At 39.7% G+C, this 20,843-nt stretch overlaps 1 protein-coding gene across 2 annotated transcripts in view; it reads left to right on the plus strand.

Annotated features, from left to right (window-relative positions):
- Positions 1–20,586, plus strand: part of ctdp1 (CTD (carboxy-terminal domain, RNA polymerase II, polypeptide A) phosphatase, subunit 1) — a 270,284-nt gene extending 249,698 nt beyond the window's left edge. For both annotated transcript variants that reach the window (XM_059645960.1, XM_048529206.2), the window contains one exon: positions 20,200–20,586. In XM_059645960.1, the coding sequence (XP_059501943.1) occupies positions 20,200–20,250 (51 nt within the window). In that variant the 3' untranslated portion in view covers positions 20,251–20,586. The remainder of the gene's footprint in view (positions 1–20,199) is intronic.
- Positions 20,587–20,843: the final 257 nt, after the last annotated feature.

The following is a 20,843-nucleotide window of genomic DNA, read 5'->3' on the forward strand; positions in this document are numbered from 1 at the left end:
CAAATGCTGGCCAGTGGGATCAGGTCAGATTGGGATAACAAATGTGGATCTGATGAAGGGTCTAGGCCCGAAACATCAGCTTTTGTGCTCCTAAGATGCTGCTTGGCCTGCTGTGTTCATCCAGCTGCACGCTTTGTTATCTCGGATTCTCCAGCATCTGCAGATTGGGATGTCTGGTTTGCATGGACAAGTTGGACCAAATGGTTTGTTTTCATGCTATATGACTCGATGACATGTCAGCAAAATGTGAAGTAAATTAATCTGACAACATTTAAGTAGTTTGTAAAGTCAAATTTAGGATATAACTTTATAATGTTACATTTAAATACATTCCTAGATGCATTTATGGACAAGCTAGACAATCAAATAAGGGAGAAGGGCATAGATAATTATGATAGATAGTTAAGGGGCATTCTGGGGTGGACAAATATTTGGAAAGAAATAGTGTACAATGGTATGGGGAAGAAACAGGAGAGTGGCACAAGGTAATCATGCTCTTTTGAAGAGCTGGTGCAGGCATAATGGGCCAAATGCCCACCTCCTGTGCTGTAAAAGTTGTGTGATATGGCAGATAGCTATAACCGTTATGATATATAGCTACAATAGATCTTGGTACAGTTAGTCTCATACAGCACAGAAACAGACCCTTTGGACCAATCAGTCCATGCCGAGCATTATCCCAAACTAAACTAGCCCCACCTTGATTTGGCCCACAACCCACCCAAACCTTTCTTATTAATGTACTTATCTAAGTGCCTTTTAAACGTTGTAACCGTGCCTATATCCACCACTTCCTCAGCAATTTCATCGCATATGTGAGCCACCCTCTGTGTAAAAAATTTTGTCCGTCGTCGTTTTTAAAATCTCTCCTCTCACCTTAGAAATATGACCCCTAGTCTTGAAATCCTAGTGAATGAAGTGAGATGTGAAGGCTCAAATAAAGCATAAACTGCAGCATGTACTGTTTGGGCTAAATGGCCTGTTTCTGTGCTAGATATCCTGTAACTAGGAAGTGAGAAAACACAAAACGAGATGGAAACTGAAGATAGATCTGTGGATATGGTCAGTATTGTACGTTTTGTCACCCAGAACTCAGTGCCAATCACCATCACTTAAAGTGGTAAGTGTGATGCCGCACAATCGTGGCAGCATAAAATTCAGCACGTCAGGTCTGTGTTGTCCTCTACCGAGCAATCTAATCTGCCCCTTTGGCGCAGTATATTATTATAGTCCTGCAAATTTCTTCTTGCCCAAGTGCCCTTTCAATTTCCCTCTAAAATAAATCAACGTCTCTAAATCCACCTCCCTTGCAAATAGTGAGTTCCATGTCATTAGCACTCACTAAAATTGTTGTCCTCACATTCCCCCCCACTGCCCAAAAAAACCAAAACCACAACCACACCTCCTTGCCCAAAATCTTCTGTCTCTGTCCCCTACTTGTATTTTGGCTTTTACTGTTTTAATGACAGTGTATTGTTTTTTGTAAAAGAATTGAGATTTAAAACATTATTTTCATAGAAAATTGGAAGTGGAGAAAAGAAAAGCTTGTCTGAGTGATAACTGACTGCAGATAATTGTAAGGAAAAAGATGGGCATTGAGAGGAAGAAGGAAGAGACAGTGAGACAAGGTATATGAGTTGCCAATGCAGTTGGGCGCCAGTGCATATATGGCTACAGCATCCAACTTAAAGATAAGGCGGTTTGTATCAAATTTGCAGTGAAGTTACACAGTGACCAGGAGAGGTCTGTACAAATTCACCACCAAAATTATAAGGAACTAAGTCCAAACCATCCGTGCATGACGTTACCAAAATAATTCCGGAACAGTTTTGACTCTTCAGGTTTCACAGACAATCTAGTTAAGCTTCTACTAATAAATGATAAAGTTTAGCCTGATAAAAATCAGCATGTCAGCAGAGTCACTTTTAATATTAACAGGCAAATAGGAGAAGTGAAGTAATTCAAATGAAGTGCTGTTGGCGTAGATCTTTAGAGTATTATTACAAAACTGGTTTTCTGTCAAAGTTGGGTTTGATCTGATAATTCAAGGTGTCATTTATAATGGAGAAGAAATGTACCCCTGTGTCTGTGGTAAATTAATGCTGAGTTAATCTCTGATAATTCAGTGTAATGTAAATTTCTAGATATGAGGTTATTAAATAGTCATTTGGGGGGTGTCGACACTTTTTATTCGCTGGAAGTGAGTTAAAGTTGAGAGTTCTTTTAATTAGAACACTTGCAATATATGCCAAAGTAACATGGAAAACTGCTTCAAAGGGAAATGTGGAAGGAGTGCTTCAAATCCTTTGATATTCTGACTACTGCAAATTTCAAAACAGATAATACGTCATATGGTGCCTTCAGTAGTGCACATCCAATATCAGCTTAGCAATTCCAGTGACACTTTAACCTTTCACAGTTAATTAAATGTGAAAGGAGTGGGTAGGAGAGAGGAGTTAATTTTATGTACTTTGTAGAATTCTGTTGAGAAAGAACATTGCTTATAACAAATGTACATTAGCCAAAATAAAACAATGCTGTGAATTTTAATATACTCAGGAATTGACATATTATATTGACACTGAATTTTTAAAAGCGGTTGCAATGTGGTTTTTTTCATGGGATCCAAGATGAATTTGGGTAATTTAACTGGATTCCTTGTGGAAGCACGAAACATCCCAATAATTCATCAATGAATTGGCAATTCCGATGTAGGAGATCATCGGGTATAAAAGATAGTGTTGGAAATAGTCTGTCATTAGCACAGAATTGACTTAATGTATCACAAGTTATAAAATACCTTTCTCACTTGCCTAATACTTCTATATTGGAGAATAGAAGGATGCTCGGTTTGATGCTAAATCGCAAATCAATAATGTTAATCTGTCTGTTTGTTTTTCTGATTTATCACTGTTTATCACTATAATACGTAAGTGAAATGTTTGATGGATGATTAATAAAGCAACAGTAAATGTATAAATCACCAGATGATAATTTCAACTTCTCGAAACAAAATTTCCAAATTCACCATGACTGTGGAGGGAGTAGGTTCTGTTTGACTGCAGCAACTTAAGACCCCGAGTAAATGGCATCAAAATGTGTATTATATTGTCAATTGATGCTAAGCATGAATTGTTTTGCTTCATCGAGCATTTACTTTCTTTCCAAAGAGTGGAGATAAAAAGAGAAACATGGAAATGCGCACAGCAGGTTGTTAGTAGCTAATTTTTTTTTTACAAAGTTAGCACTTAGGGTAAAATTTTTCTGAACTTGCTCTTTTCATATGTGGTAGCCAGACAAAGAGCACCTACCTCCCCAAGGTGTTGGTGCCACTAATCGGCTGCATGCCTTGTCGTCTGCCCAATTAGGGCTTTTGTGTTCAAAATTTGCATTGCGGCAGCAGGAATCTGAATTCAGCCAGAGACTGGGTCCCTACCTTCACTTTGTAAACACAGCCCTAAGTCAATTTTGAGAGTCAACTTTGGCAGGGGAGAAATTGTGGAGGTTCCATTTGAGAGAACTTAAATAGTAAGTTAAAGATTTTTGTTTTGATAAGTGCTGAATGATGTACAAAGTTTACTGCTGAAGCCACCACAGATAAAGTTCTGATGATCAGACTTGCGATCAAGCCCGTTTTCATCTCAAAGTAGGTACTGCTGCCTTCAGCTAGCGCTATGATGATGGGCTAAATTTAGATTTATTGGATTGGAATATTTGCCATTGGTACATTAGTTCATGAGCTTTGAACCATCTTAAAAATAATTTGTAGAGTTTTTGTGCCTGCTGTCTTTCAACTTCTCTTGTGCCTCATGCCTGATTTATTTACACAGGTTAATCTGCTGTACTGGGTGCAGTTTCACTTTTCATATGAAAACTATGGTATTACTTTAATCTTGGGTACATGCACAATTAGCTAGAATTAGAGAATTAATGAGCTGAACTACATAAACTGAAAAGACTTTATAGTGTGATCCTGTCTATTCTGTCAGGTGGACAGAAAAGATCCCATGATGCTATTCCAAGAAGGAGCTGGAGAATTGTCCCTGTCAATATTTATCCCTCAACCAATATCGCTCATGTTGCTGCTTGCAAACCGGTTGCTATGATTTGAAAAAAATATATTCCCAAGTACCTAATGACTGTACAGTAGTGTTTGGGGTATTCCTGAACTCATGAAAGGCGCTGTGTAAATATGGGAACAGTTTGAAAGAGTTCCTTTGTCTTCCAAGTGTTTAGCCAAAAGCACAACCACTTAGTCTCCTCCATTAATATGTCAGTGATGGCTTGGAGCTCAACCATTGACTGTGCACAGACTCGCATTTTCTGTGTACTGTCTCACAATGACAGAGATTGGGTTGAGCTCTGTTCTGGACTAGAGCTGATACAGTTTTTATAGTTGCCCTGTGGAGAAGTTGCTGTCCAGTGAGAAGCTTCATGGATATCGGGCAAAGTGTTGCAGCAATGAAGAAGAGCATTGATATAATGACTGCCTTGCTTGGCCGTAGTTTGCACACTTATTTGGTCTGAGGTGGATCTGTTAGTACAGAATACAGCTTGCATGTTGTCATGCAGCAGGCAAGGAATGGTGACATGTTTCTGCAGGTAGCCAGATTTGAGGAGGCCACTCCATCGTCCTTCCCTGTTGAAGAGTTGAAATCCTTTGTGAAGTCAAAGAAGGTCATCATCCATAAAGGTTGCAGCTTCTCTCCATGTTTGGAGACCGGTGATCTTCTATACATTCCCTGCATTTACTGCTTTTGTTCATGGAAAACTATTTTCTGTTAGTCATAATGCACATCATCATTTAATAGGAACATGTTAATCTAGACTGCTAGTCAAGTGACATTGTTAGTTAGGTAGTTTAACCAACACAAATAAAGTCAGAACCACTGCCAGAAGCAAGCAGAATGCAACAGATCCTTAAGATATTTAGGACATTTCACAGACATGCATGATCTCTATAACAAATTATTTTTAGCGCAAGTTTATAACTATTATGTTGTGTGATGGGCAGAATTTCTTTTTGTACTGACAGCAGCACTTGTTGAGTTGAAATATCACTCACATAGACACTGCATGGTAGCAATGTGAAACCACTTATTCAGTGAGTTGTTCTTGCTTTTGGCCTGCTGGATGCAAGGTGAACACTGTAACACACTTCCCTTTTCAACGGTATTCAAGTTCTGCGCCACCAAGTATCCTTATCCATAGATCTAAGCTAAACTCCTAAAATCCACTGTAATGGAATTAAGTGAGAAAGGAAATGACTGCTAGTCTGCGGAGCAGAGCTTTCAGTCTTTAGTTTTTTTTGAGGCATACAAAATGAGGCAACATTCTCATTATGGGTTTAATCTGTTCATCATTTCTGTATCACGACCAAGCCGAATAACTCTGTAATAAAAACCGATAGAACTGCGGATGCTGTAAATCAGGAACAAGAACAAAGTTGCTGGGAAAGCTCAGCACGTCTGGCACCATCTGTGAAGGAAAAAACAGTTGGCGTTTCAGGTCTGGTGACCCGGAACTATTGAGGTTACATAGACAGCTTGACATCTCTGTCTTAAAACCTCTCTTCAATAAAAAGGACAAAATACACCACCTAAAGCCGTAGCATCGTCATACACTGAAATCACCATTAGTTTTGAGTTTTTTTTCTGAGATGAAGCAAGTTTTTTTTTCAAAATAAAGTTCGATTATGTTGGTATTATGAATTTTACATCTAACAATTATATCTTTATTCGTAGATATGTCAAATGTAAAATCCAATAGAAAGTCTCCTTTCTTTCTTATGCACATCAGCGTACTCTGTGTGCCTCTCCGTTTTAGTTTTTTCCTATCTGCTAGAAAAATATACACACCACTTTGCAGTTTGTTCAGGATATTATGTGAACTGATTGCTGCCACAAAGTGCAAATTCCAAATCAATGCAATTAGGTCGGGATTCTAAAAGATAGGGTTTATGGACATTTAGAGAGGCAAAAGTTGATTAGGGATAGTCAGCTTGGTTTTGTGCAGGAAAATCATGCCTCACCAACTTGATTAAGTTTTGTTTTAGAAAGTTACCAAAAAGATTGATGAGAGCAGAGCAGTAGGCATTGTTTACTTTGACTTAGGAAAGCCTTTGACAAGGTTCTACATGGTAGACAAATTAGTAAAATGGGATTCAGGGTAAGTTTGCCAATGGGATGCATAACTGGCTTAACGCAGGAGACAGAATGTAATGGTGGAGGGTTGCTTTTCAGGCTGGAGGCCTGCCACCAGCAGTATTCCACAGGGATCAGTTCTGGGTCCTCTTTTGCTTGTCATTTATATGAATGATTTGGATGAGAATATGGTTAGTAAGTTTGTAGATGACAGCAAAATTGAAGGCATAGTAGGCAGTGAAGAAGGTTTTCTAAGAAAAGTAAAGAGATCTTGATCAAATGGGTCAATAGGCTGAAAAATGGCCAATGGAGTTCAATTTCGATAAATGCAAGGCTTGCATTTTGGTACAACAAACGGGGCAGGACTTGCACAATTAATAGTGGCTTCTTGGGTAGTATTATAAAACAAAGGGACCTAGAAGTTCAGGTACACTATTGTTTGAAGTTTGTATGATATATAGGTGGGGTGGATAAGAAGGCATTTGGCACGCTTGCCTTCGTTGCTCAGTCCTTTTGAGTATAGGAGTTGGGAAGATGTGTTTGGTGAGGCCTCTTCTGGAATACTGTATCCAGTTCTAGCCACCCTGTCATAGGAGGATATTATTAAGCTAGAAAGGATTCAGATGAGATTCACCTGAATATTGTCAGGTATGGGATGTTTGAGTTATAAAGAAAAGTTGGAAAGGCTGGGACTTTTTTCCCTAGAGCATTGAAGGTTGAGAGGTGACCTTACAGAGGTTTATAAAATCATGAGTAGTATAGGTAAGGTGAATGGTACGTACCTTTTCCCCAGGATGGGGGATTTCAAGACAATTGAGAATATTGTTAAGGTGAGAGGAGAGAAATTTTTTTTAAAAAGCATGAGGCAATTTTTTATACAGAGGGTGGTTCACAAGTAGAATGAACTTTGTGAGGAAGTGATGGATGTGGGTAAAGTTACGACATTTAAAGGTGCATGATTAAGAAATGTTTGGTGGGATATGGGTCAGGGGCAGGCAGGTGGAACTAGTTTAGTTTGGGATTATGTTCAACATGGACTGTTTGGACTGAAGGGTTTGTTTCTGTGCTGCACGACTCAATGTGTCTGTGATGCTTCCAAATGTTAACTTGTTGAACTGGCCTGTCCTTCTACCATATGATAGCCATTGTTTCCAGTTGTAAAAGCTTGAAAACATTGTGCAGACAATTCTTTGCAAATGGCTGAATTGCTAAAGTAATTTGTAATATTTCTTGATACTATTCAAAATGAACGTTAAAAGATTTCCTCCTTTGAATCCGGCATGTACAATGTCAACCTTTAAATCCCGTGAAAAAATAAAATGCTGAATGAGAAAATAAATGCAGTCGTGGCTTTAAAATGATGCTGTGTGATATTCTGTTGCTCAGTAGTATCCCTCTGATCTCTGATTTGAAGGGGGGAGGTTTGAAATGGTGGAGCAGATTCAACAGTTTAAAGCAGCATTTAGATTCCAGTGATGCTGTCCTATGAGAAGTGCCACTTGTTTACCATCTAAGTATAGCAACTTATTTGCATTTTAGTGCCAAATGAGGTACTGTTACAGGATGCCCTGGGGAGGAACAAGTAAAGTCACACAGCAGCTTTGGATTTCCCTCTTCAACAGCAAATAAACAAAATCTAGAATTTACTGCCAGACTTAGACTATTAGAACAATGAAAGCTGATAAATTTACCATTGTTCTCAAAGCATTATCTGGTATTTTAAGAATGTTAATGCTTCCATTTAAACAATGGATGTGGTAACTTTAGACCAACATAGATCTTTGCGAAAACTTTAAGCTTACTATAGCTCGGGTTGAAGGTGAGGTTGTTGACGTGCTTGCCGAAGTGGCTTTTTCCTGTAGACGTATTGTCACCGTGCCAGGAAACATCATCAGTGAGGCCTCTGATTTATACTAGACGGTATAAATTCCAAGCTGAGTAGAATAACATCGCTTTATCAGAAGCCTTACTGATGATGTCATCTAGTGCGGTGATGACATGTCTGAAGGAGAGCAAGCCAGTTTGGCGAGCCAGTCAACAACCTCAGTACAGTAAGCAGTTCAAATGGTAATGCAGAATGGAGACATTTTGTCCAAGGTGTGTACTAGAAGGTGGGCCATAGAGAAGGTGTAACATGTGTACGTATCCAACCATTCAATGTTCTTAATTTTCCAGAGATTTTTCTGCTGGAGCTGTCATGTACAGGTAATCAATTGAACTTCACCGAAATGGTAACTGTCGATCGCTATTCTCTTGTACACATTACAAAATCCAATCCACTCAAGATCAAGACCTGTTTAATCCACTTGAATGTTGTTGAAAATACCATAGTGCCTTGGGATCAATGATATTTATACATTACATTATGAATGAACAAGATATTGCAGGAAGAAAAAAAATCTCTGAACGGGATTGGCCATGCTAAATTACTGATAGTGCCTAGGGATGTGTAGATTAGGGTTATAGGGGGTTGGGTCTGGGTGGAATGCTCTGAAGGTCGGCGTGGACTTGTTGGGCCGAAGGGCCTGTTTCCACACTGTAGAGATTCTATAATTCACCAAAAGAAATTAACCGACAGTTAACAGCCATATTTTCATGTCGTTGGTTAGAACAGACAAAATATCTACCTCTTAAAGCAGAACTGGGTTTTTAATTGCAAATTTTTTGCTGTTGCCATTGATTCTGATTTGATCTAGATAACTGGTAACACAGTTTGAGAATTTGGCTTAGATTTCAAGGCATTATGGAGTTATTGTAAAATTATAAATCATTCCCTTCCATTTCCCCTCATCTTATGTCAGGTGGCTGTTGGATCTTTGGTCCAGCTCTGGAGTGGACCCTAGCAAAGCTGCATCTGACCTGTATCCTGTGGTTTAAGCTGGTGGCAGCATTAACCAAATGAGCATGTACTTTCTATTACACATGGCACCTGCTCGTTGAAACATGGCATTCAACATAGTACATTTGAAGAGCAACACCCACTGATTGCTCTACCAACTGCTGTTACAGTCAGAGTACCTTCCACTCACCACTGCAGAAATCCATTAAGACGTGCATTCTCCTCCACATAATTAAATGCTGCTTTCACAGTGCAATTCCAGGGCAGGTTTTAAGATTAGCTGCTCAATTCTTGAGGGCTTTAATGCATATCACTTTTCAGAAACAGTTCCAGCCTAAAATGCAGGGTTTTACAATCTGTATTACTCTAGCTGATGATAGGTATCACTCCTAACATTATTCTGATGTGAACTTATCCATAGGAATTAATTTTTGCTTAGCTGTAATTAATATTCATTATTTTATGTTTTTGAGACACTACTTCAATATATTCCTCATGAAAGAATCTGCTAGATTTATTTCTGTGATAACTATAGTACTCCCAGTCTTCTTGCGTTGCTGAGGAATACTTGCAAAGTCTGTTGATGTAAGGAAAACATTAATTTTATTTAAGAAACATCTTACTGCAGCTTTATCTTGCCACAGGTCTACAAGAAAGAACAAGGTTGTATGACACACATCATCTTCTGTGAAGGATACAGTTTCATTAACATTTCACACTGGCATTCCAACCCCTTATAATGTAGTAATCAACATTTACATGGTCCTGTGCTTGGGAGAAATGTGGTAGACTAATGATATATGAATATTTAAAATTTTAGCAAATGTTCGAGCTGAATTTCAAATTGTAGTTCCTTTGCATATCCTAGTAAATGTTATTAAGCAAACTACTGTATTGAAGATCTTGTACAAAATGATCTTGCTCCAAAATGTTAAGACGACGCCTCCGGATGCTCCCTAGCTTGCTGTGTTTTTCCAGCCTCCTGGTTATCCACCCTGTCTGCAGTTTTTTTTTGTCTCTTGCTGATTAAAGCACCAACTTGAAGTAAAATTCTTAAAGAGCATAAACTTTTTTGCACAGCGCACTCACCACCTGGAATGCACTGCCTGAACGTTTAATGGAGGCAGATTCAGTTAGACTTTCAAAAAGGGACTGGATTATTATCTGGAAGAAAAAAGTGTGCAGAGTTATTGAGGGAAGATGGGGAAGTGTCACTTTGCTGTAACAATTGCGCATTATTTTCTTTCCATATCAGTGAAGTATATAGAGAAAACTTGATATTATGATACTGAGATACAACCTCAAAGATATGAGATGTAGAAACAGTAGGTACTGCTGATGCTGGAGAATCTGAGATAACAAGGTGTAAAGCTGGATGAGCACAGCAGGCCAAGCAGCATCAGAGAAGCTTGAAGGCTGACGTTTCGAGCCTAGACCCTTCTTCACAAAATGGTCTAGGCCCGAAACGTCAGCCTTCCAGCTTCTCTGATGCTGCTTGGCCTGCTGTGCTCATCCAGCTCTACACCTTGTTATCTCAGGTACTAGATGTATTTTGTTTTATACACAGATTTTAAATTTCAAAGATCAGTTATAATAATTATTAAGACCTGTTAGAACTGTTTTTAATGTTAACACATTCAAAAATTGTGAAATGAATTTATTTCTCCAACAATTATAGTGCTCTCAGTCTTGTGTTGTTAAAGAATACTTGCAAAGTCTGTTGATGAAAGGAAAATATTAACTTTATTTAAGAAACATCTTACTGTGGCTTAATCTTGCTGCGAGATTACCATTAAAAGCAACATGTAATGGAATACAACTAAACATACATTAAACTAAAGGGAGTTTTATAACTCATTAAAAAAAAAATTGGTTCAGAGCTAGTGGGAAACTGCCGATGCTGGAGATTTTGAGATAACAAGGTGTAGAGCCGGATGAACACCGCAGCCCAAGCAGCATCAGAGGAGGAGGAAAGCTGACCTTACGGGCCTAGACCCTTTTCTGAAGAAGAGGCTAGGACCGAAACGGCAGCTTTCCTGCCCTCTGATGCTCCTTGGCCTGCTGTGTTCATCCAACTCTACACCTTGTCACCTCAAAAAAAAAATTTGGCATTGTTTACGACTTCTTTATGACCAACTTTTTCCCACCTTAGATCTTCTACCCTATCTCTGTGTCCTCCCAACAATATCTTCCTTGTAGCCATACTAGACAGTTATGGTTTGAGATGATAATTTTTACTCCTGAGCTTCGAATTGCAAAAGTATTCCATCACAACATGTTTACTTAAATTACGCTTCTAAATAATGCATTTAGTTTGGTTCATAAGGCATATTTTCTTAATATTATTAACTTTCTGTGGTAGGACAGGTAGAACATTTTGCTGCTTGGGTTATATGTCAGGTTCTCTTTAGTTCATGCTGGCAAAGCAATTAAATATACTCAATCAGTGAGTGTATGTATGCTACAGATTAAAACTACGTAGGCAGATGTGTAGACAAGCCTCAGCCTGAATCTGAGAATCATGTTTGATTATTCAGACGTTTCTTAAGCACTGAACGTTGTTATGTTTTCTTGTTAGTAGTATTTGAAGTAATCGCATGTTTAGACTCAAAATGCTAGAACTTCATTGAGTGCATTTCTTGCAATTCTTCATGTGGTTGGTGAGCTGTGAGCTTGGCACCTGACTGCAGTGCAGCAGTAAATATTGATGTACGTTTGCCTATTCTGTCAGACAATACTTGGTTCCTAGCTCTTTAACAAAGGATAAATAATAGAACAAGTTGTTTACGAGCAACAGCTTGTGGATTTGAATCAGTTAGTGCTGATGCGATCGTGTGGCACAATGAGATCTGGGTTCAAGTCCCACCTGGTCTTGAGCTGTGTTATAACATCTCTGAACAGGTCGAATTTAAAAAAAAGAATCAGTTAGTTCTGAGTTATAATGAGCCATTTAGCAGCACATTTATCATTCTTGGTAAGTTTTAATTCTAGAATTTTTGATTAAAAGACAACAGGCATTTCCATTTTCATTGGATTTCAGGTTATTTTTATTGCCTAGTTTTTGTTAAAATTTTATAAACATTGTTTTTAAGCTTTTGTTACTGGGATTTTCTTGTAAAATGTGGTAAGACAGACTCAAAGTTGTTTCCAATTACTTGTAAAATGGAACTTAGTGCACGGTTGCCAGATTATCAACAAGTTACTTGAATTTGACGCTGTTAATTGATTTCTTTCCCTTTCATTTGTGTTTCATTCTCAGTCTTTGAAACTCATCACTTAAAATTTCAAATTTCAAGGTTCTAGAAGCCCCAGTGCCCTCACTATCAGCTCATGTTTCTGAAAACTGGCACCGCAAGACCATTTCACACTGACCATGAGGGCGAATGTCTGACAATTTAGGCTTAGAATCTTGGCAATTAAGCAAGGGAAAGATCTAACCCAGTGTGTGCGTGTACACAATAATAATTTACACAACTTGCAGTTTCCACTGCAGCATTTGCAGTATTGAATTTGTCACTGCTGTTTGTAAGCATTGTAAAGTTAGTTCAGCTTTGTTAAAGGAGCAGTTCTTACACCTGCCAGATACAGAAATGTTAACCGAAAATGTTCAAACCCAACCCTACAATACGACATGCCAAATCATTCTTATGGAGGTATTAAGCAATCGACTTCTATGGTAGGGATTTTCACGATGACATCATTCAGAAGTATCAGCAGCAGAATGACGCAGAATTTTGCTGTACAGGAACAGACCATATTGTCCAATAAATCTATTCCAATGTTACCACCTCACATGAACCCTTTGCAAACCTATTTTCCCTGTATTTTGGTTAAATGCTGCTTTTCCTTTCTCCCTCATTTACATCGTCAGCTTTTCCAAAAATATATCAATCCATAACTTATAAAAATTTTAAAACAAAAGTGAGATGCTGGAGATATAAAATAAAAACGCGAAACACTGGAAAAACTCAGCAAGTCCAGCAGCTTCAGAGTAAACATTTTAATTCCGGTATGGCACTTATTGGGGGGAATCATATTCAAGTTGAAATGTTAGCTGTTTGTCAGACCTGCTGAGATTTCTTTCAGCACTTTCTGTTTTTAACCCATCTCTTGCTAAATTCTCTGCACAGTATAAAGAGGACAGATATGGCACAACTGGAACTCTCTTTTCATTGGAGAAAAGGAGGAGGAGAGGGGACCTAATTGAGGTATACAAGATAATGAGAGGCATAGATAGAGTTGATAGCCAGAGACTATTTCCCAGGGCGGAAATGGCTAGCACGAGGGGTCATAGTTTTAAGCTGGTTGGTGGAAAGTATAGAGGGGATGTCAGAGGCAGGGTCTTTACGCAGAGAGTTGTGAGAGCATGGAATGCGTTGCCAGCAGCAGTTGTGGAAGCAAGGTCATTGGGGTCATTTAAGAGACTGCTGGACATGTATATGGTCACAGAAATTTGAGGGTGCATACATGAGGATCAATGGTCGGCACAACATTGTGGGCTGAAGGGCCTGTTCTGTGCTGTACTGTTCTATGTTCTATGTTCTAAGTGCATTAAAGAGGGTACTTTTAAAAATAAAATAGCATACAGTGTGCTGTGGTGGTGCCAGGGGCAGCTTGTGTTGAAAATTGAAGTTAAAATGTTTCGTTAGACTGTCAGTTACATCTGCCCTCAGTTAATTCTTGGTACAATTCAATTTTGTAATTGATCTGGATTACATGTATCTGCATTTGTCTTGGCCCCTTAATCAATTGCTTGTGTTTTGATTAATGATACAGCCCTGAGGAGCCATTTGGCCCCTCAAGAAAGTGCCAGATTCACAAAGTTACAAGCTATGGATTAACTTGCCCCTGCCTGAAGAAGTCATATTGGACTAAAAACAATATGCCTGCTTCTTTCACGGCAGATGCGGCTAGACCTGTCGAGTTTCTCCAGTGCTTTCTGTTATTATTTCCGTTCAGTATGTATTGCTGATCCAGATTGTGGCATGTGACTGATTCATACCTATTGGCATTTATTCAAAGCAATCAACTTATATAGTTCATTGGCAGTGTTAAGTTGTTAATTTAAGTAACCCTTTGTAAAATATCTTTTCTCCCTCTTAAAGTAAAGGTCTGCAGTCTAGCTGTGGAATCTATACTGAACGGCCACCAGCGCCAGGCTATAAACCTCGATGTTAATGTTGTACTAATGCAAGCATGTATAGATATGATAATAAAATGTGAGGCTGGATGAACACAGCAGGCCAAGCAGCATCTCAGGAGCACAAAAGCTGACGTTTCGGGCCTAGACCCTTCATCAGAGAGGGGGATGGGGTGAGGGAACTGGAATAAATAGGGAGAGAGGGGGAGGCGGACCGAGGATGGAGAGTAAAGAAGATAGGTGGAGAGGGTGTAGGTGGGGAGGTAGGGAGGGGATAGGTCAGTCCAGGGAAGACGGACAGGTCAAGGAGGTGGGATGAGGTTAGTGGGTAGCTGGGGGTGCGGCTTGGGGTGGGAGGAAGGGATGGGTGAGAGGAAGAACCGGTTAGGGAGGCAGAGACAGGTTGGACTGGTTTTGGGATGCAGTGGGTGGGGGGGAAGAGCTGGGCTGGTTTAGGGATGCAGTAGGGGAAGGGGAGATTTTGAAACTGGTGAAGTCCACATTGATACCATATGACTGCAGGGTTCCCAGGTGGAATATGAGTTGCTGTTCCTGCAACCTTCGGGTGGCATCATTGTGGCAGTGCAGGAGGCCCATGATGGACATGTCATCAAGAGAATGGGAGGGGGAGTGGAAATGGTTTGCGACTGGGAGGTGCAGTTGCTTTTGTGCTCCTGAGATGCTGCTTGGCCTGCTGTGTTCATCCAGCCTCACATTTTATTATCTTGGAATCTCCAGCATCTGCAGTTCCCATTATCTCATGTATAGATATGTACAGCTTTTAAAAAAGTGATAAACTGTTTTAGCTAAAGTATCATTTAACAACAGCCATTACCTTTAGAGTGATGAGAACAAGTAATTTAGTAAAGGCCATTAAAACAAATACAATGTTCTATTGAGTGTTAATCTCCTGAGGTGCATTAATGCAGGTAAATTTTTAAAAAAGTAATAAGTAAAATTCATTTCAACAACAAAGAGGAAATATGTTTTTAAATGTGCGTAATTCATCAATGTTGTGCAAATCTGTGCTCTGTCAGACTCGACCGTGATTTAATTATGCATAGCCCGTTCATTCCGACACGTGGGTTCATCCCACTGCTGCAGAATATTGAATGTAACTTCATGCTAGGGTTTACACAGTGAAACCCTACAGCATTAGATTGCAGGCTGATGGGACATAGAATTCATGCCAAGCATTGTCAATACTCTGATTTATCACTCATAGCTGTGGTGCGGAGAGAGATGCTGAGGTCCAAGTGCTTCCCACAGGGAAGAGAGCAATTTAAACACTGCTGCGCAAATGCTTACACACTGTGACACATACCCCTCCATTTTAATGTCACAGACTTGACAGTATTCCCAGGGGCTGGAAGGATGCTGCAAGAGCAGTGAAGATAGGGTGTTAACTTCAGCTGCAACTCCAGGAGGTGGTGGGTTGGGCTGCACCGTTTGAACTGCAGGCTCTTTGTTTAAAAACAGCAGCAAGCAGGCCTTAAAGAGCCTTATTTTAAGCCATGCCCATCAACAGAATACAACACCAGGCTTTAAAAGGGCTTTATAAGACTTTAGTTAAGCCACATTTAGAGCATTGCCTTCGGTTCTGGTCACCACATTTCAGGAAGGTTGTGGTCGCTTTGGAGAGAGTACAGAGAGGTTTGCCAGGATGCTGTGTGGATTAGAGGATATAGGCTCTAAGGAGAGTCTAGAAATCTCGGGTCGTTTTCCCAGGAGTGGCTGAGGATGAGGGTAGACTTGATAGAATTCTATAAAAGTATGAGATACATAGGTAGAGTTGACAGGCAGAATCTTTTTCCCCACAGTAGAAAAGTCGAATATTAGCGGGCATACATTTAAGGTGAGAGGAGGAAAGTTCAAAGGAGATGCAAGGGGCAACTTTTTTTACACATGAAAGGACTCTGGAACACACTGCCAGAGGTGTTGGTGGAGGCAGAATCAATAGATGTGTTTAAGGGACTTTTAGATAAGCTGTACCAAGGACAGACAGAAGGGATCAGTTTAATTTGGCGTCATGTTCGTTACAATATTGTGGGCCAAAGGCCACGTTCCTGTGCTGTACCGTTCTGTGTTCTAAAGGGCTTTGCAGCTGGTAGCTCTCAGTCCAGGTTTTATGACCTCCAAGCTCTCAAACCTGTCATGACTGTGAGTTTGAGAATCTCTGACTTAAAGGATATGTCTCAGAACCCAGAGTTGTGTGTCTCCAGCAGCCAATGTAGGATGACATTGGTGGTTGATTGAAGGTTTCCTAGGAGTAGCAGTGATTTAAGTTATCTTCAAAGGGCAAAGGTCTATGCAGCACATCAACCACACATCTTCTGACCTTATGGCCACATTCATGGATCGTCTCCTGATCTGATGTTTTCTGGAATGAGCATGCTGCTCATTTGTTTCGGTGTTCATTTCTGATTGAGCCTTATGAGAACTAGTTCTTCCTACCTAGCACATTTACTGCTGATTTTTAGGTGATTCTCTCTATTCTTTAAATGCTTTGGGAGCTAACTTTGGAGTTAGAGCATTTTTTGTCGATCAGCTTTTTCAATTCCCTTCAGAAATTAGAAAAACTTCAGTTAGGTCAACATGCCTTTCTAATGTTACCAAACCCAAACACCTCACTCTTTCCTCAGAAGTTAGATTCTTGACATCGTATATCATTCTTGTTTCCCTTTGCCAGAGCTTCTCAAGGATTGAAATATTCTTTGAGTAGCCTAGGACCAGTCCTTACAGAGTGCTTTATTTGCTATGCACTAGCCTGGTGGCATCGACGTTTTTCTCTGCAATAATTTTGATTGTGCTCTTGATTGGGATAATATGCAATAAGGGGATGTTGAATATGAATTATTTTACACTTGGTCTCTGCTGGCCAGATTCTCAAAATCCTAATTCTGGATGTTGTTTGATTCTTGACTATTAGGTTTGACGCTGAATACATTATTGCAACACACTTTTTATAATATTCGTGCACAGGATGTGGCCATTGTTGGCAAAGCCAGCATTTGTTACCCGACCTTAGTTACCCTTCAACTGAGTGGCTCACTCTGACATTTTGGAGGACAGTTAAGAATTGGATGTGGTGTTACACACCAACCAGACAGAGTAAAGGTGGCGGATTTTCTTCCCTAAGAGCCATTAATGAACCAGACGGATATTTATGACAACTGACAATGGTTTCGTGGTGGAGTTGAGGTCCCCCCATTTCAGGCAGAATTGAAGAGGATTGAGAGTTGTTCGTCAACACATTATCTTCGCCTGGAAGCAGTTGGGGCTGAATTGTTGAATTTATTCAATTCTGAATCAGTTAGAAGTTTTGATAGACAAGGGGCCAGACAGGGAGGTGGAGTTGAGACCAGAATCGGATCAGCTGCTACGCTATCAAATGGCGGATCAGGTTCAAAGCACTGAATGACCATACTCCTCCCAAGCTCCATGTTCTACAGAGGGACGCATCAAGCAGAGAGCCAGCCTTCCTGTCCGGGAGTCACTAATTACATGCTTTTGAGTAGCCAGTTACTCTGCAACAACTGTATTGATGGAGATAGGGAGAAATTCACCGCAAGAAATTGCTGAGGTGTATTGTTCATGAAAAGGTTGAAATGCAATAATAAAAATGGCGAAGGAAGACTCTCTATTTCATTACCACTCTAAAGACGAATGGACATAAATTATTGAGATAGTTAGTTGCCCATTTACTGAGTGCTTCTGTGGCTCACTAAAAGTTATTGGTTGAACCTGAGTGTCTTGGGTTTTTTTTTTGCTATGCTATCGGCATATTAAAATGTGGTTGTAGCATATTTGTGGTTAAAAGATAGCGTTGCAATATTATTCTAAAGTGAACCAGCCAGATACCTCTTTTTCTAGTATGCTTATGTCATAAGTGATCCAGTTAACATCGATTAATGCTAACTGCTAATGTTTAGATAATTATGTTTCTGGTAAATATATCAAATATTTTCGGTAAATATGGCCCTGCACATTATTTCTTTAAAGAAGAATAAAATCCATTCATATGCTTAACCTTAATAATCAAATATTTTAGAAAGTTGTTGCCAACAATGGGAAAAGGAAGACCGTTGTAAAGTGCTTTAAAAAGCTGTGGTGGAGATATAGCCATGCATTATAAAGCACTGAGCTACATGGTGACAAATGCTGATTTAAGACTTCAAAGCTACGAGAAATTATGTTATGTCATGTATCATTTCCTTAAGAATTAAGACAGTGCTCATTTTCCATAATTATGAAAACCTTCAAATCTGTAGCAAGTTGAAGCGAAACCACCTTGCAAGTTGTAACTTCTCATGTGTTTATGAGCACTAAACAAGCTCATAATGTTATGCTTTGTTAGATTGAAAACCATAAAATAGCAATTCATTTTCCAGTGATAACAAGGTGTAGAGCTGGATGAACACAGCATACCAAGCAGCATCAGAGCAGCAGGAAAGCTGACGTTTCAGGAAGAAGAGTCTAGGCCCAAAACGTCAGCTTTCCTGCTCCTCTGATGCTGCTTGGCCTGCTGTGTTCATCCAGCTCTACACCTTTTTATCTCAGTTTCTCCAGTGTCTGCAGTTCCTACTATCTCTGAATGCATTTTTCTGTGGTAGGATTTGATTTTATCCAGTATTTTGACCACATATAGGATCTTCCTGTCTGTTTGAAGTAGGACAAAGGAAATCACAAATGTTTTTGATTTTTTTACTCCACTGTAGCTCAGCCAAGTATTCATAGAAGAGGTTGGCCAACTGTTTCTGTTGATACAGTTCATGGTGCTACAGTTTAGTCTTCCTTTGAACTGTTTCCTTCAGTTCTTTCAATGTTCATTTGGTCAAAGTTGAAAGGGTGTGAAGTGAGGTAAAGCTTTGTCATTGATACAGTAATGGCTTTGCCTTTTATAGGGTCGTAGCAGCAGATTTGGACAAAGCAATTCTTTTGAATTCTTTTTAAATGCCCTTCAAGAGGTGCTGTTGTTCTTATGTGACTAGTTTTAAGGCCATACTGGGTGAATGGACATAGGGGATGCAAGGTGTTATGGGCATGGAGGGGAGTGGGGTTAGAGGACCTAACAGTTTCTTAAACAAGCAAGACCAATTTCTAATGAAGCAAGGCAGGCCTTCTAACCAGACCACCTCAGCACATGTACACCTGCGTCTGAACTGCTTCCCCAGGGATGGCTCATCTCTGCAACCCTGCACCACCTCGCATCCTGCTTCCCTCGACCAACAACAGTGTGTACAAAATTCATTTACATCGAGGCAGCGTGATTGCACTGATCCTTTGGGAGAGTTTGTGTCATTGCTGTGTGGAATTAGTGTGGCCAGAAAGCAAGTAAAGAGAAGTATTAAAGCACCATCTGTGCTCTAATAGGCCCCACAGTGAAGGATGGAATAATAAAGAAATCAAATTATTTTGTTTTCTGCTGGCATTGCAGATGAAAATTGCAAACGGAAATGATGAAAGTTCAATGCACGGTACTGAAGAAGAGTTCTATAACTGTACAGTTTAGGGGATAACTCTTGAATTACTTGATCTTGCTGATCGTGTGCCAGCTCATGAAGTGAATTGGCTTGTTAGCTTTCACTTTTGCCAGTTATTATCCTCCTCCTACTTGTGGCAATCCTTACTTTACTGCTTTATAAGCTGCAATAAAAAATGCCAAACTTAAGATGTCAATAAAATTAAACATAGCATAATAAATGGACACTGATAACCCTGATGTCGTTTAAGCTTTAAAGCACTGTGCACTGTGGGTATAAAGCCATTCCTCTGAGTCTTCTCTTCTGAGAACTCCCACTAATGATGAAACTTGCAAGTGCGGAGCTTGTTAAAAACAGGTTAAAATGGTTAAAAATATTACGGATACGCAATATTTTTTCCCCTCGAATATTGATTTGTTTTGTCATGCGTTAATTGATGCAGATAAGCAAATTTGTGATTTGTGATTTTGTGGATACAGTACGGATGATTTGCCAAGCTTTTTCTTTGGAGAGCTGGTTGTGAAAGGCAGGAGGAGGTAGGCGCACTCTGTTTTCTTCCCTGTCAGTAACATGGAGTGTTTTCTGTTCTCAAAGGGGGCACAAGCGAAAGTTGGAAGACGATGGAGTGGGCAGCGATTCCAGTAAGCTGTCCAGCAACGAAGATGACAGCAGCTCAGAGGCCGACGAGATGGCAGCAGCACTAGAAGCTGAGCTGAATGATTTCATCTGAAGCAGGTGTTTGAAAACCATTTACTTAATGTAACAGATCTCAGACTTTTAACAGAAGACCCTGGAATGTTGTAAATTTATTGCCAATCTATAGCATCATTATGTCAGAATCAATAACCAGATTTTGCAATGAAATCTCTTGCAAGTATTCTTTTTACCAAGGGAACAAAATTCCTGTATTTTTTTCCCTCTCGTTTTAACTGTTAAAAAAAGGGGAGGTTATCTGGATGTGCTGGGTTACAGTTGCGATGGGTAGGGGTGGGTGGGGTTTGGGATGAGCAAGGGTAGGGGTGAGTGAGGTAGGGTAGGGCCATTTCTGGAATGTAGTAGTATTACAGTAGATTGGTGTGCCAAGCCAAAGATTGGGGATCATCACAACAGTGAGGAACACTTGTTAAACACTGGATGAGAGCAAAAACTTTGTGATCTGTTAACATCAAGTAAATTCTTCATCGAGCTTTTTTTATGAAGGGATCATTACTGAGAACATGACTGATAAAGTTTCTGGG

Source organism: Stegostoma tigrinum, chromosome 5 (assembly GCF_030684315.1).
Source record: "Stegostoma tigrinum isolate sSteTig4 chromosome 5, sSteTig4.hap1, whole genome shotgun sequence".
Taxonomy (NCBI): Eukaryota; Metazoa; Chordata; class Chondrichthyes; order Orectolobiformes; family Stegostomatidae; genus Stegostoma; species Stegostoma tigrinum.